The following is a 13,157-nucleotide window of genomic DNA, read 5'->3' as shown; positions in this document are numbered from 1 at the left end:
CTTCATGCGGAAGTGGGTTTGCAGTTACCCGATTTGGCGGCAAAAACGTCCGGAATGGTTGGTGTCCGACTTCCAAGACGGGCGCGCCTAGAACGAGGGAGCCTTCTTGTCCCGCGAAGGTGCCTGCCCAGACCCCTTATTGGGGCCAAAAGTCCAAAAGGAAGAGGACTTCCTCTGGGAAGTAGAGCAAGTCTTATTTTGAGGCAACAAGGAACTCTTACCCCCAGTCACATCAGAGATAATCTCGTCAAGGCGCTTGCCAAAAAGACGGGCACCAGTAAAAGGAAGCTCGGTGAGAGACCTTTTGGAGGCGGCATCCGCATTCCAAGCCTTAAGCCACATGGAACGGCAGAGGGCTGCTTGGTGACCCACAGCAAAGGCAGCACAACGGGCTGACAGCATGGAAGCTGTGCACAGAAAGTCCCCAGCTTTAGAGCATTGGAGAACCAAAGCAGACAGATCCTCTGGGGGGGGATGTTTCCATGCAGATTCCAGAAGGGTGTCAAATTCAGCGTGAGAGCTGAACCTTTGAGGTGCTGGTTTAGCACGATGAAAGGATACTTCAGGAGTCACGTCCGTAGATCCTGGGTCCTCTAAGTGAAAGGTGTCTCTTATGGCCGCAACCAATGAGTTCACTGTTTCCACTGTATCCGAGCGGTCCTCTGAGTCAGATGCCGATTCGGAAGCCTCATCCGCCAGTTCACCAGGAGAATGTGAACGAGTGGAGGCAGCCCTGGAGGGGGGCGACCCTGACCGGGTACGCGGCTCTGGCTCCAAAACCGTCCTCTGGAGGAGCGACGTTTGTGACCAGATGACACGGGGGTCATCTGGTCACAAACGTCGCTCCTCCAGAGGACGCGGGACTCACGAGGGGAGCACCCACGTCTACCTGAAGACTCAATGGAAGAGTCAGAAGAGACACCCCTAGTACGCTTGTGAGAGCGTGAAGCATGCGGAGAAGAGGAGCGGGGCCCTTTAGAGGGTCGGCACAGGGCAGACCTCTTTAAGGCAGACACCACGTCACGGGAGGCCTCAGCCACCCAACGGGAGACTTGAGTCAAGTCAGCCATATACTGGGATAGGGAAGAAACCCAGGCTGGAGGGGCAGCCAAATCCACTGGAACTGAAAGAGCATCCGGGGGTACCAGGGGGTCTGGGGTAGCAGTGGAGCAGGCAGAGCAAGTGGGTTATGCAGAACCAGGCATTTTGGAATTACAGCTCTTACAGACAAAATAGGAAACTAACACTCCAGTTGTCTGTTTAGAGGGAGGAACAGTTCTGGGTACGGACATAACGAAAAAAGAACTCTCTCACCCGAGTCTGTGTCCCCTGTGGCAGCTGCTGTGAGGAGAACTCCGCTCTGTGTAGATAGAGAGGGAGAAACAGGCCAGCCAATAGACAGAGAGGGGCAAGCCTGGAGCAGGGGCACTGTCTGATTGGCCCCTACCACCTAAAATCGTGTGCACGGCGCTGATTGGAGGACGATTCGCGCCTCCAGTAAGCTACGGCGGCCCTGTGGGCGGAGCTATAGCGCCCCGGCCTCCGAATGCCGATGAAGAAAAATAGTAATGGTGCCCGCTCCTTGCCCTGAGCGCACGTCAGCCGCATATGCGCCCGCGGGGAAGTGAGCGGGCGAGACCCATATTCGCCGGCAGCGTGTACTGCCGAAGCGAAAGTCGGCGCTTCATGCGCCCGAACAGTATAAGCGCCGCGGCTGTCAGCCGCATAGTAAAAACACACACACACACACACGAGTGCATAAGAATAAAGTGATCCATTCATTCCAAATATGCCACTGCTCGCCCCAGAATAAAAGATAAAGCCCCTAGCACAGGCCAGCCCCTTCGACCCTGAAAGGTGGGCCAAAAACTGAGGGTCTCCAGAGGGTGCAAGGCAGCACCTAAGGGAGAAAGGAATAAATACTCAACTCAGTCAGAAGAACTTACCTAATGGAGTCTTCTGTGAGGCCTTCAGTCGGCTTTCTGTCACCTGCATCACGCCGAGCTACCATGTGCGAGCGAGGCGAGCAGGGAAATAGGGGGACCCAGACCCATGAGGTACAACCCCAGGCGCTGACCGTTGGCGAGAGGGGGTTAACAGCGCATATACGCAATGTCTGTGCCCCCTCAATCGCAGTTCCTGAGTCCCCACCTGAAAACATGAAAGAAAAAGGATTAAAAAACTAACACATCCCTAACTAAGGCTGGGTCCACACTACGTTTTGTCCGATACGGGAGCGCATACGGCAGGGGGGAGCTAAAAGCTCGCGCTCCCGTATGTGACCGTATGCGCTCCCGTATGTCATTCATTTCAATGAGCCGACCGGAGTGAAACGTTCGGTCCGGTCGGCTCATTTTTGCGCCGTATGCGCTTTTACAACCGGACCTAAAACTGTGGTCAACCACGGTTTTAGGTCTGGTTGTAAAAGCGCATACGGCGCAAAAATGAGCCGACCGGACCGAACGTTTCACTCCGGTCGGCTCATTGAAATGAATGACATACGGGAGCGCATACGGTCACATACGGGAGCGCGAGCTTTTAGCTCCCCCCTGCCGTATGCGCTCCCGTATGGGACAAAACGTAGTGTGAACCCAGCCTAAGAATATAATAAAACTGAAGACCTGGTCTGGAGAATTCCAGGCCATGTCCACCTCCTTCAGACACTAAGCTAAAACTGATTAGCTCAGGGCCTGGAGGCGGGTATATCCTGCGGGGAGGAGCCGACTTTTTTATTGCCATAGTATCATAACTCCTAGAGACAGCAGCGTACACCCATGGTCTGTGTCCCCCAATGGGGCCGATAGAGAAATTTTGATTGGTTCTGGTCTAAGTGCTGAGATACCTCAACAATCGCAAGGAGAAGCGCCCCACTATGCCCGACTCCTTCATGAACTCCTGAGGAGCCATTACTCCAGTCCTCACCTTCTTTCTATTACACAATCCATACTAACGAACAGTGAACATTCTAACTCTTTTGGACTTCTAAGGGCCTGGGAAAAGGAACTAGGTATAACGTTCACTGAAAAAAAACACTTCTCACGCACAAACTACCCATGGCATGCTAAAATATTAACCTGGTAGCACTGCTCAACCATGTACGACCTTCTCTTAGAGATATGAGTCAGCAAAAAGGCTGTCCCAATGACACGAGCGAGAAATGATTGTGAATGACAATGGAAAAACACCAGTGCTTTTTACATTACTTGGGTTTAGTTGGATTGCCTTTAAAGATGGATCTGACCTGGCCACTTGGGTTAATCGTTGTTATAACTCTACTGAACCAGAGTCACATGCCTCCCCTTTAGGAGCTGTCTCTTTTCCTTTAACCCATTAACGATGCAGGACGTATATTTACGTCCTGCGCCGGCTCCCACGATATGAAGCGGGATCGCGCCGCGATCCCGCATCATATCGCGTCGGTCCCGGCGCTAATCAACGGCCGGGACCCGCGGCTAATACCACACATCGCCGATCGCGGCGATGTGCGGTATTAACCCTTTAGAAGCGGCGGTCAAAGCTGACCGCCGCTTCTAAAGTGAAACTTAAAGTATCCCGGCTGCTCAGTCGGGCTGTTCGGGACCGCCGCGGTGAAATCGCGGCATCCCGAACAGCTGATCGGACACCGGGAGGGCTCTTACCTGCCTCCTCGGTGTCCGATCGACGAATGACTGCTCCGTGCCTGAGATCCAGGCAGGAGCAGTCAAGCGCCGATAATGCTGATCACAGGCGTGTTAATACACGCCTGTGATCAGGATGGGAGATCAGTGTGTGCAGTGTTATAGGTCCCTATGGGGTCCTATCACCCCCCTTTTCGCATAAAAAAAATAAAACAGTGTAAAAAAATAAATAAACATATGTGGTATCGCCGCGTGCGTAAATGTCCGAACTATAAAAATATATCATTAATTAAGCCGTACGGTCAATGGCGTACGCGCAAAAAAATTCCAAAGTCCAAAAAAGCGTATTTTGGTCACTTTTTATAACATTAAAAAATGAATAAAAAGCGATCAAAAAGTCCGATCAAAACAAAAATCATACCGATAAAAACTTCAGATCACGGCGCAAAAAATGAGTCCTCATACCGCCCCGTACGTGGAAAAATAAAAAAGTTATAGGGGTCAGAGGATGACATTTTTAAACGTATAAATTTTCCTGCATGTAGTTATGATTTTTTCCAGAAGTGCGACAAAATCAAACCTATATAAGTAGGGTATCATTTTAATCGTATGGACCTACAGAATAATGATAAGGTGTCATTTTTACCGAAATATGCACTGCGTAGAAACGGAAGCCCCCAAAAGTTACAAAATGGCGTTTTTTTTTCGATTTTGTCGCACAATGATTTTTTTTTCCGTTTCGCCGTGCATTTTTGGGTAAAATGACTAATGTCACTGCAAAGTGCAATTGGCGACGCAAAAAATAAGCCATAATATGGATTTTTAGGTGGAAAATTGAAAGGGTTATGATTTTTAAAAGGTAAGGAGGAAAAAACGAAAGTGCAAAAACGGAAAAACCCTGAGTCCTTAAGGGGTTAAGAGAAATCCTCTACCCCTTAGCCGCTTAAAGTGCTCCCCCCACATTTTTTTTTTACGTTCGATTACGATTCCCATTTGTTTGTCTGTTTGGCATAGTCTGCTGATGAATATCGACGAATATTCTAGCCACCTCTAATGATCTAAATGCTACTTCACATGTAAAATTGCTTTATCACTATTTTCGTGCATGTTTTCTGTTGCCATTGCAATGACTCTTTAACCCATTCTCCTGTCAAGCCAAATTTTCCAATTTTTATTTTTTTCAGTTTTTTCCATTGCCACCGTTCAAATGCCATATATTATTCCATATATATATATTTTTTCAGTCGACAAAGCCACATTAGAGCTTGTATTTTTGTGAGACTTTTTGTTAGTCACCATTTTGTGATCATATATTTTATTGGTTAAAGGGGTACTCTTTTTGGAACACAGAGCTCTCTGCTGACATCATGACCACAGTGCTCTATTCTGACATCTCTGTCCATTTTAGGAACTGTCCAGAGCAGCATATGCTTTCTATGGGGATTTTCTCCTACTCTGGACAGTTCTTAAAATGGACAGAGGTGTCAGCAGAGAGCTCTGTGTTCCAAAAAGAAAAGAATTTCCTCTGTAGTATTCAGCAGCTAATAAGTACTGGAAGGATTAAGATTTTTTAATAGAAGTAATATACAAATCTGATAAGTACCCCTAATGAACACCTTAAAAGAGACATATTGGCGGTTATTAAGAGGTTAATAAACATAAAAAAATTGAAATATAGGAAAAAGGTGGAAATATACACTTACTGCTACTGGAGGAATCTGAGCTTTGCGAACTGCGCTCGCGGCCATCTTTATCAGAGGCAATCTGCTGCGTTATGATGACATCAATAAAGTTGGCTGCAGTAATTGTGGTCTTGCCTCGCGTCCTTAACTCCTCCACATATCGTGATTTAGTGTGTGCAGCCTTATCTTTTCCTGCTTCGGAATACACAGCCGGAGTTTGCTGGCCTTGGGATTTGCTAGTTGAGAAACTTGAAGATGTGTATGGACTTTGTACCAGTCTACGCTCAGACTCCATCTGTTGTTGCTCTAGTGCTGCTCGCCGAGCTATATTTTCTTCTGATCGCGAAGACTCATGTTTGCTTTCTTTTGGCTTGTTAACTTCCATCTGCGGAGCTGAGGCTGCAGCATCTACCAGGGCGGCCAATGCATCAGCAGCTGTGCTGTAGCGGGTGTTAGGAATTCCTTGGGTGATAGATGGACCTCCAGGATTGAGTGGCCTGAGGGTTACAAGAAATTATAACAAATTAAGACAAAATCCACAGAAAAATAAAGCACGTTCTTAACAGCGTCCTGTTCTGAAAAGTATTTGTCTTAAAAGCTTATAAAAATCTGGATACCAGTACAATAACAGGAAGTCTTATGCTAATTTATAGTACTAAGGGAAGTGCTTATTTATAGAAACCTTTCTAGAGAAATACTTACATTATTCTTAGCGTGGCAGGATCTAAGGGTGTAATAACACTTTTCCCATTAGCTCCGTGTAATATACTTGGCCTTTGTTGTATCAGATTCTCCTGGGAACGGACTGATGGTGAGGGTGACCGAACATATCCATGACTACTCGGCCTACCAGGCTGTTCTGTGACTGCAGAAATAAATATTTTTCTTAGTAAGATGCACACAAAAAGTCAATGCACAAACATTGCTGAACTACACCAATGGATCAGGTTAAAGTAGTAGTGTCCATGTTTGGAAAAGTCAAAACCTACTGCATTACATCGCTTCACACAAGTTGATATTCTTATGTTTGCTTTAGGCCCCTCGGCTTATACTCGAGTGAACTCTCCGCCTGTCAATCCCTTCATCAGTGGTCTTCAACCTGCGGACCTCGAGATGTTGCAAAACTACAACTCCGTGCTTCGGGCCCGGCCCCGGAGTAGTGACGTTGCCTTGACGACGACGCACAGGGACGTTCATGCGCAACGTCCCTGTGCGTCGTCGTCAAGGCAACGTCACTAGTCTGGGCCCGAAGCGCAGAGAAGAGGCCCCCCCCCGGTGAAAATGGACAGCCCGCAACGACTAACCATCCCCACCGAATGGTCCCTGCAGCACAGATGGCCCAGACCAGCTCCGGATGGCCCGGGGCGGGTGGGGGGGGGGCTGGTTGATGACGAAGGCCACAGTGGTTTTCAACCTGCAGACCTCCAGAGGTTTCAAAACTACAACTCCCAGCATGCCTGGACAGCCGATGGCGATGATGACTGGGGTCTGGATGATTGCATGGGGGAATTATGTATTTCCCACCATAGGCTTATAGTCGAGTCAATTACTTTTCCTGGGTTTTTGGGGTAAAATTAGGGGCCTCTGTTTATATTCGGGTCGGCTTATACTCGAGTATGTACGGTATTCAAGACAAAGTTATTTCAGCACATTTTGTAGAATATGTAATTTTCTAAAAGCATGCCGTGCCTATGCTTTTTAACCAATTTTTTTTTTAAACAGATGCAAGCAGTCTCCATTTTTATGACACTGAATATGTTCCCAGACCTATTCGAGGCAGCAACTGGAGGAGGTACCTGTTGAATGATGGAGACTCCTCATTTAACAGTTATTTTGCCCAATGCCCTAAAAGGGTTGTCCACACCTGTTCTGAGGTTGCGTGTGCAAATACAACTTGGCTACATTCCTTTCAACCTAATTCACCTGCAATACCACGCACAACTTGAGTACAGGTGTGGTGCTGTTTGAGACAAACAAATTTTGGTTTTTCACAAAGTCTGCTGCTTTAGCTGTTATGTTCACACGTACTATATATGCTGCTGCTTTTCTGTTGCAAATTTTCTGCTAGCAAGTCAATGATTACATTTATTTTGTACAATGCGTTTTGGAAAATGCATGAATGTGCCATCTATTAGGGATCGACCGATATCGTTTTTTTAGGGCCGATACCGATAATCAGTGGAGGTTAGGGCCGATAGCCGATAACTTCTACCGATATTCCGGTGTAAGTTATCAGCTATTTATCCCCCTTCGACACCGCTGCAGAGAAGTGATTTAAAGCGGGCGCTTTAAATCAATGCACTGCAGTGGCTTTTGCGGTGCCATAGGCCGCCACCGCCACCACCCGCTTCTCTCCCCTACCTGTCAGGGTGGTCCGGGCCATCCATCCATCGTTCCTGTACTGTCCGGGGGCGTTCCGGGTGGAGGGTGAACCGGTCCGGGCTGTTTATTCTTCTCCGGCGGTCATCTTCTCCACTCCGGGCAGGCTCCGGCCTAGTAACGCAGCATAGACGCCGCTGCGCAGTGAAGCCCGTGCGCAGCGACGCACCTGACGTCACGGCGTAGCGGCGTCTATGCAGCATACTAGGCCGGAGCCTGTCTGAAGTGGAGAAGATGACCCCCGGAGAAGGACAGCCCGGACCGGTTCACTCTTCACCCGGAATGCCCCCGGACACTACAGGAACGATGGATGGCCCGGACCACCCCCATTACGGGTAAGTAAAAACATTTTTTTTTTTATTGACTCGGAGGATGGGGGAGGGGCCCGACCGGTATAGCGGTATGGGCAAAAATCCATACCGGTATACCGCCCAGCACTACGGTAGGGGGTGCGACGCGGTGCAGTGGGTCGGTCGCGGTGCGGCGGGCCGGGGGGGTAGGGGGGCGCTGGTGTCGCGGTGCGGGGCATTATCGGCAAGGTAATTGTCGATACCGATAATCCCTAAAATCGGGATTGTCGGCCGATAATATCGCCCATACCGATAATCGGTCGATCCCTACCATCTATGCTATACTTAAGAACTACATTGTATAAAATGTGTAAATAAGTGTACCTGATATTTGTAATTATTATTATTAATAATAATAACATTTTAACAGGATGTCCTAGACTAACTTTTTTTCTTGAAAACTGAACTAAACCTTGGAAGCCAACTTCAACCATTGTCAGGAATCATGCCTCTTACCCTCCACATGCCCAGAAATTTGCATGAATATTAGAATTTGTAACAAAACTATTCCATGAATAAAAGGTGTGTCAGTGCTCAGGTGCTGTCACGAGCAGAGAAACTTCACACCCTTCAAAATTTTCTCTACCAAGAAGCCCGTACCATGTTCACCATTTATATGATAAGATTTTCCTCTGCTGTAAATTGTCTTTTCCTTATGATTGCAGCTAGATGGGAAAGGAAGCTTCATAGCATTTACACAAAGAATAGTCTGAAAGCTTTCTGCAGTAAATTATCTACAGCCTGCCAAGAGACCAACTATTCTTCCAAGGCCCTCAGACCACATACCGAATATTGAGTACAGTTTTGGGCATGAGGACACAAAAAAAAAATAAGTGGGTAAACTGCTCTATTTACATGCTACAAAAGTACAGCAATCGGCTGTCTTTGGCAGCCTCCAGGCGAGTGACTGACGCTGCAGCATGCATGATGGGCCACTGTTCCTATCACTAAGGGAACAAGGGACCTCAATTCTTGTGATTGCAGGAGGTCCCAGTAGTTGGGTCGCAATGACCAAGCACTGATCACATATCCTTTGGATAGGTGAGGAGTTAGAATCTTTAAAATATCCTTTTTAACATAGAGAATTGAACTAGACACCATATTATTACAACCTATACGCCGTTCTATCACTGCAATATAATCCTGTATAACTATTTTACTTACTTGGCCGCAGGTAATGTTCACTTTGAGCAGCAACTGCTGCAATTCTCTCGCGCTCCCTTTCCCGGTCTCTCTCTCGCTCTCTATCACGCTGTTCTTTTTCCCGTTCACGCTCTCTTTCACGCTCCCTCTCACGCTCAGCATTGGCAGAGGATGCAGCTGCTAAAGGTGAAGGATGCCCTGGAAAACACAAATATTTTTTGACACCATAAAATTAAATGGATCTAAAAGGATAGACCACGGTGAAAAGCAAGAACGTGATTTTCTACACAAAGTTATAAAAATATCTATAATTCAAAAATGTAACAAACCTGGAGACATGGAAGCTGGGTTATATGGCCTTGGAGGAAAAGCCAGTTGTGTCCCTGGCATGTAAGTAATTCTGTCCATTGGTGGTGTGCTAGTTCCTCCAGGATGAGGGACCAGGATAGTAGGTGGCATGTTGGTTAAGTCTATAATTCCTAATGGGAATATAAACACACTGGATTAAAAATATTCACAAGATAATGATAAAACAGAAAAGATAACAGAGGTAATAGAGAAACAATTACATTCCATACACACAGTGCAAAAGTCAGCTTACCTCGTGCCCCTGGATATGGAATAGCTAAACCTTGCTCTCTTGGCGAAAGCCCTCGACCAACATCCGGTCTTAAATTAACTTGCATCTGCTGAGAAGTGATGTAGTCATTTAGGATTGTCTGACGAGTGTTCTCCATTGCATAGAGCTGGTATTGACTAGGATAGCCAGGGGTCGGTGACAACTGTCTTTGAAACAAGTAGGCTGCAGCAGCTGATAAAAGATAGAAAGGGTACAAATGACAACCGTTTGAAATTTCAATGATCTTAAAATGCAATAATATGGAGTATTCTATATGATTGTACTTCAAAAACTAAACAATTTACTTAAAGTGAATTCCCAACGTAGACATTTAAGGCACATACAAAGAATATGCTATAAACATCTGAAAGATGTAGATACCATCCTTTAGGCCATGTGTGAAGAACAGGGACTCCCTAACCCACCTAGTTAGGAAGCTGATATCTCCATGTTTAGAATAATTGCAGAGGTGGTCGTGCTTGTGTGTCTCTCTCTGCACTCAGTTTTATAAGTTTATTAAGAGCGAGCCAAATATTTAACTCCCATAGTAGTAATGGAAAGAGCCACAAACATGTGTGACCACCGCTCCATATATTCTCCACACTAATGAGGTTCGTGGCCCCCTCAACAGTAGGTGTGGGAAGCACATGTATAAGACATTTCCCCTTTAACATCTTAAGGACGCAGGGCGTACCTGTAAGCCCTGCGCCCGGTCCCGGTGTTTAAAATGGGGTCACGCCGTGACGCCGCATCACACCAGGTCGGTCCCGGCTGCTATTTATAGCCGGGACCCTGGACTAATAGTGCGCGGCACCGATTGTTGTACCGCGTGCTATTAACTATTTAGACGCGACGATCAAAGTTGATCGCTGCGCTGAAAATGAAAGTAAATGCTTCCCGGCAGCTCAGTAGGGATGATCGGGACTATCGCGATAAAATCGCGATGTCCCGATCAGCTAGGACTTGAGCGGAGGTCTCCTTACCTTGCTCCGTCGCGTCCCATCTGGGTTTGATTGCTCCAAGCCTGGGCTACAGGCTTGAGCAATCGAGCCCCTCTCTCGCTGATCCATGCAAAGCTATAGCTTTGCAGGGATCAGTATAAGAGATCAGTGTGTGCAGTGTGGGGGAGCTATAGCACTGCAGAAAAAAGTGAAAAAAATAAAAAATAAAAAAAAGTTAACAAAGGTCATTTAACCCCTTCCCTAATAAGTTTGAATCACCCCCCCCCCTTTTCCCATAAAAAAAAAACTGTGTAAATAAAAATAAACATATGTGGTATCGCCGCGTGTGTAAATGTCCGAACTATAAAAATATATCATTAATTAAACCGCACGGTCAATGGCGTACGCGCAAAAAAATTCCAAAGTCCAAAATAGTGTATTTTGGTCACTTTTTATATCATAAAAAAATTTATAAAAAGCGATCAAAAAGTCTGATCAATGCAAAGATGGTACCGATAAAAACTTCAGAAAACGGCGCAAAAAATTTGCCCTCATACCGGCCCGTAAGCAGAAAAATAAAAAAGTTATAGGGGTCAGAAGATGACAATTTTAAACGTATAAATTTTCCTGCATGTAGTTATGATTTTTATCCTAAGTACGACAAATGCACTGCGTAGAAAATTACATTTTTTTTTCTTCAATTTTGTCCCACAATGAATTTTCTTTCCGTTTCATCATGGATTTTTTGGTAAAATGACTAATGTCACTGAAAAGTAGAATTGGTGGCGCAAAAAATAAGCCATCATACGGAATTTTATGTGCAAAATTGAAAGTTATGATTTTTTGAAGGTGATGAGGGAAAAATGAAAATGCAAAAATGGAAACACGCTGAGTCCTTAAGGGGTTAAAGGAGTTATCCAAGAATAGACAAAGACATATTTCTTTAAAAAAAACAAAAAAAACAGTACCACCTCTGTCCTGTGGTTGCGTGCGGTATTAAAGCTCAGTTGCATTGAAGTGAATGGAGCCAAGTTGTAATAGCACATAAGCTAAGGACAGGGGGCACAGTTATTTTAAAAGAACAGACACTTTACTGCTGTTTACATACCAGGATCCAATGTTCTATGAAACTGCATTGGATCGAGATGTGGCAGATGAGCTCTGTACACTTCACCCGGGGTTGGACCACGTAGGAGTGGATCAAAGGGACTGTGAGCAGCAGACGGATCTACACCAGGGACTGGTGACTTCACAACAATGTTTTCTCTTTGTGTGGGGGTCAATGTGCTTTTTCGCTCATGACTGGAAGACTTCCCTTGAGTAAGTCCACCTGAAAAAAAAATGTAGTATAGTTAAGATATTGAACACTAATTTTTTTGCTCACGAATACTGTCCCAGCATTTCTCATGCCCCCTAGAACTTTTATATGAGCCCTTAATCTAGGACCACTATATCTATATTCAGTCTATGCCTAGTCCTTATTAGCACAAATTCATTCACTTAAGATATGCTGCAGTGTGGTCAAGGGCCCTTAGTTCTTTTGACTGATGAAGATCCCAATAGTCTGACCTCCACATATCATCAAGTTTCTGCATAGCATTTACAGTTATGGCTATAAATGTTGACACCCCTGAAATTTTTCAAAAAACATGAAGTATTTCTCACAGAAAAGGATTGCAGTAACACATATTTTGCTATACACACGTTTATTCCCTTTGTGTGTATTGGAACTAAACCAATTATGGGAGGAAAAAAAGCCAATTGGACACAATGTCACACCAAACCCCAAAAATGGGCTGGACAAAATTATTGGCACCCTTAACTTAATATTTGGTTGCACACCCTTTGAAAAAAACATAACTGAAATCAGTCACTTTCTATAACCATCAATAAGCTTCTTACACCTCTCAGCCGGAATGTTGGACCACTCTTCCTTTGCTAACTGCACCAGGTCTCTTATTGGAAGGGCGCCTTTTCCCAACAGCAATTTTAAGATCTCTCCACATGTGTTCAATGGGATTTAGATCTGGACTCATTGCTGGCCACTTCAGAACTCTCCAGCGCTTTGTTGCCATCCATTTCTGGGTGCTTTTTGACATATGTTTGGGGTCATTTTCCTCTTAAAAGACCCAAGATCTCAGATGCAAACCCAGCTTTCTGACACTGGGCTGTACAGTGCGACCCAAAACTCACTGGTAATCCTCAGATTTCATGATGCCTTGCACACATTAACGGCACCCAGTGCCAGAGGCAGCAAAACAACCCCAAAACATCATTGACCTCTACTATATTTCCCTGTAGGTACTGTGTTCTTTTCTTTGTAGACCTCATTCCATTTTTGGTAAACAGTAGAATGATGTGCTTTACCAAAAAGCTATATCTTGGTCTCATCTGTCCACAAGACATTTTCCCAGAAGGAGTTTGGC

General features: G+C 45.6%; 1 protein-coding gene across 12 annotated transcripts in view; it reads right to left on the bottom strand.

The window, feature by feature from the left end:
* The window catches only part of NCOR1 (nuclear receptor corepressor 1), a 193,511-nt gene that overhangs the window by 29,595 nt on the left and 150,759 nt on the right, over window positions 1-13,157 (bottom strand). For all 12 annotated transcript variants that reach the window (XM_056559210.1, XM_056559218.1, XM_056559214.1 and 9 more), the window contains 6 exons: window positions 11,840-12,061; window positions 9,773-9,982; window positions 9,501-9,650; window positions 9,193-9,369; window positions 6,002-6,164; window positions 5,321-5,796 (listed from right to left, as the gene is read on the bottom strand). In XM_056559210.1, the coding sequence (XP_056415185.1) occupies window positions 5,321-5,796; window positions 6,002-6,164; window positions 9,193-9,369; window positions 9,501-9,650; window positions 9,773-9,982; window positions 11,840-12,061 (1,398 nt within the window). The remainder of the gene's footprint in view (window positions 1-5,320; window positions 5,797-6,001; window positions 6,165-9,192; window positions 9,370-9,500; window positions 9,651-9,772; window positions 9,983-11,839; window positions 12,062-13,157) is intronic.

Source organism: Hyla sarda, chromosome 2 (assembly GCF_029499605.1).
Source record: "Hyla sarda isolate aHylSar1 chromosome 2, aHylSar1.hap1, whole genome shotgun sequence".
In the NCBI taxonomy this organism is placed as follows: domain Eukaryota; kingdom Metazoa; phylum Chordata; class Amphibia; order Anura; family Hylidae; genus Hyla; species Hyla sarda.
This window is presented reverse-complemented; position numbering and strand designations above follow the sequence as displayed.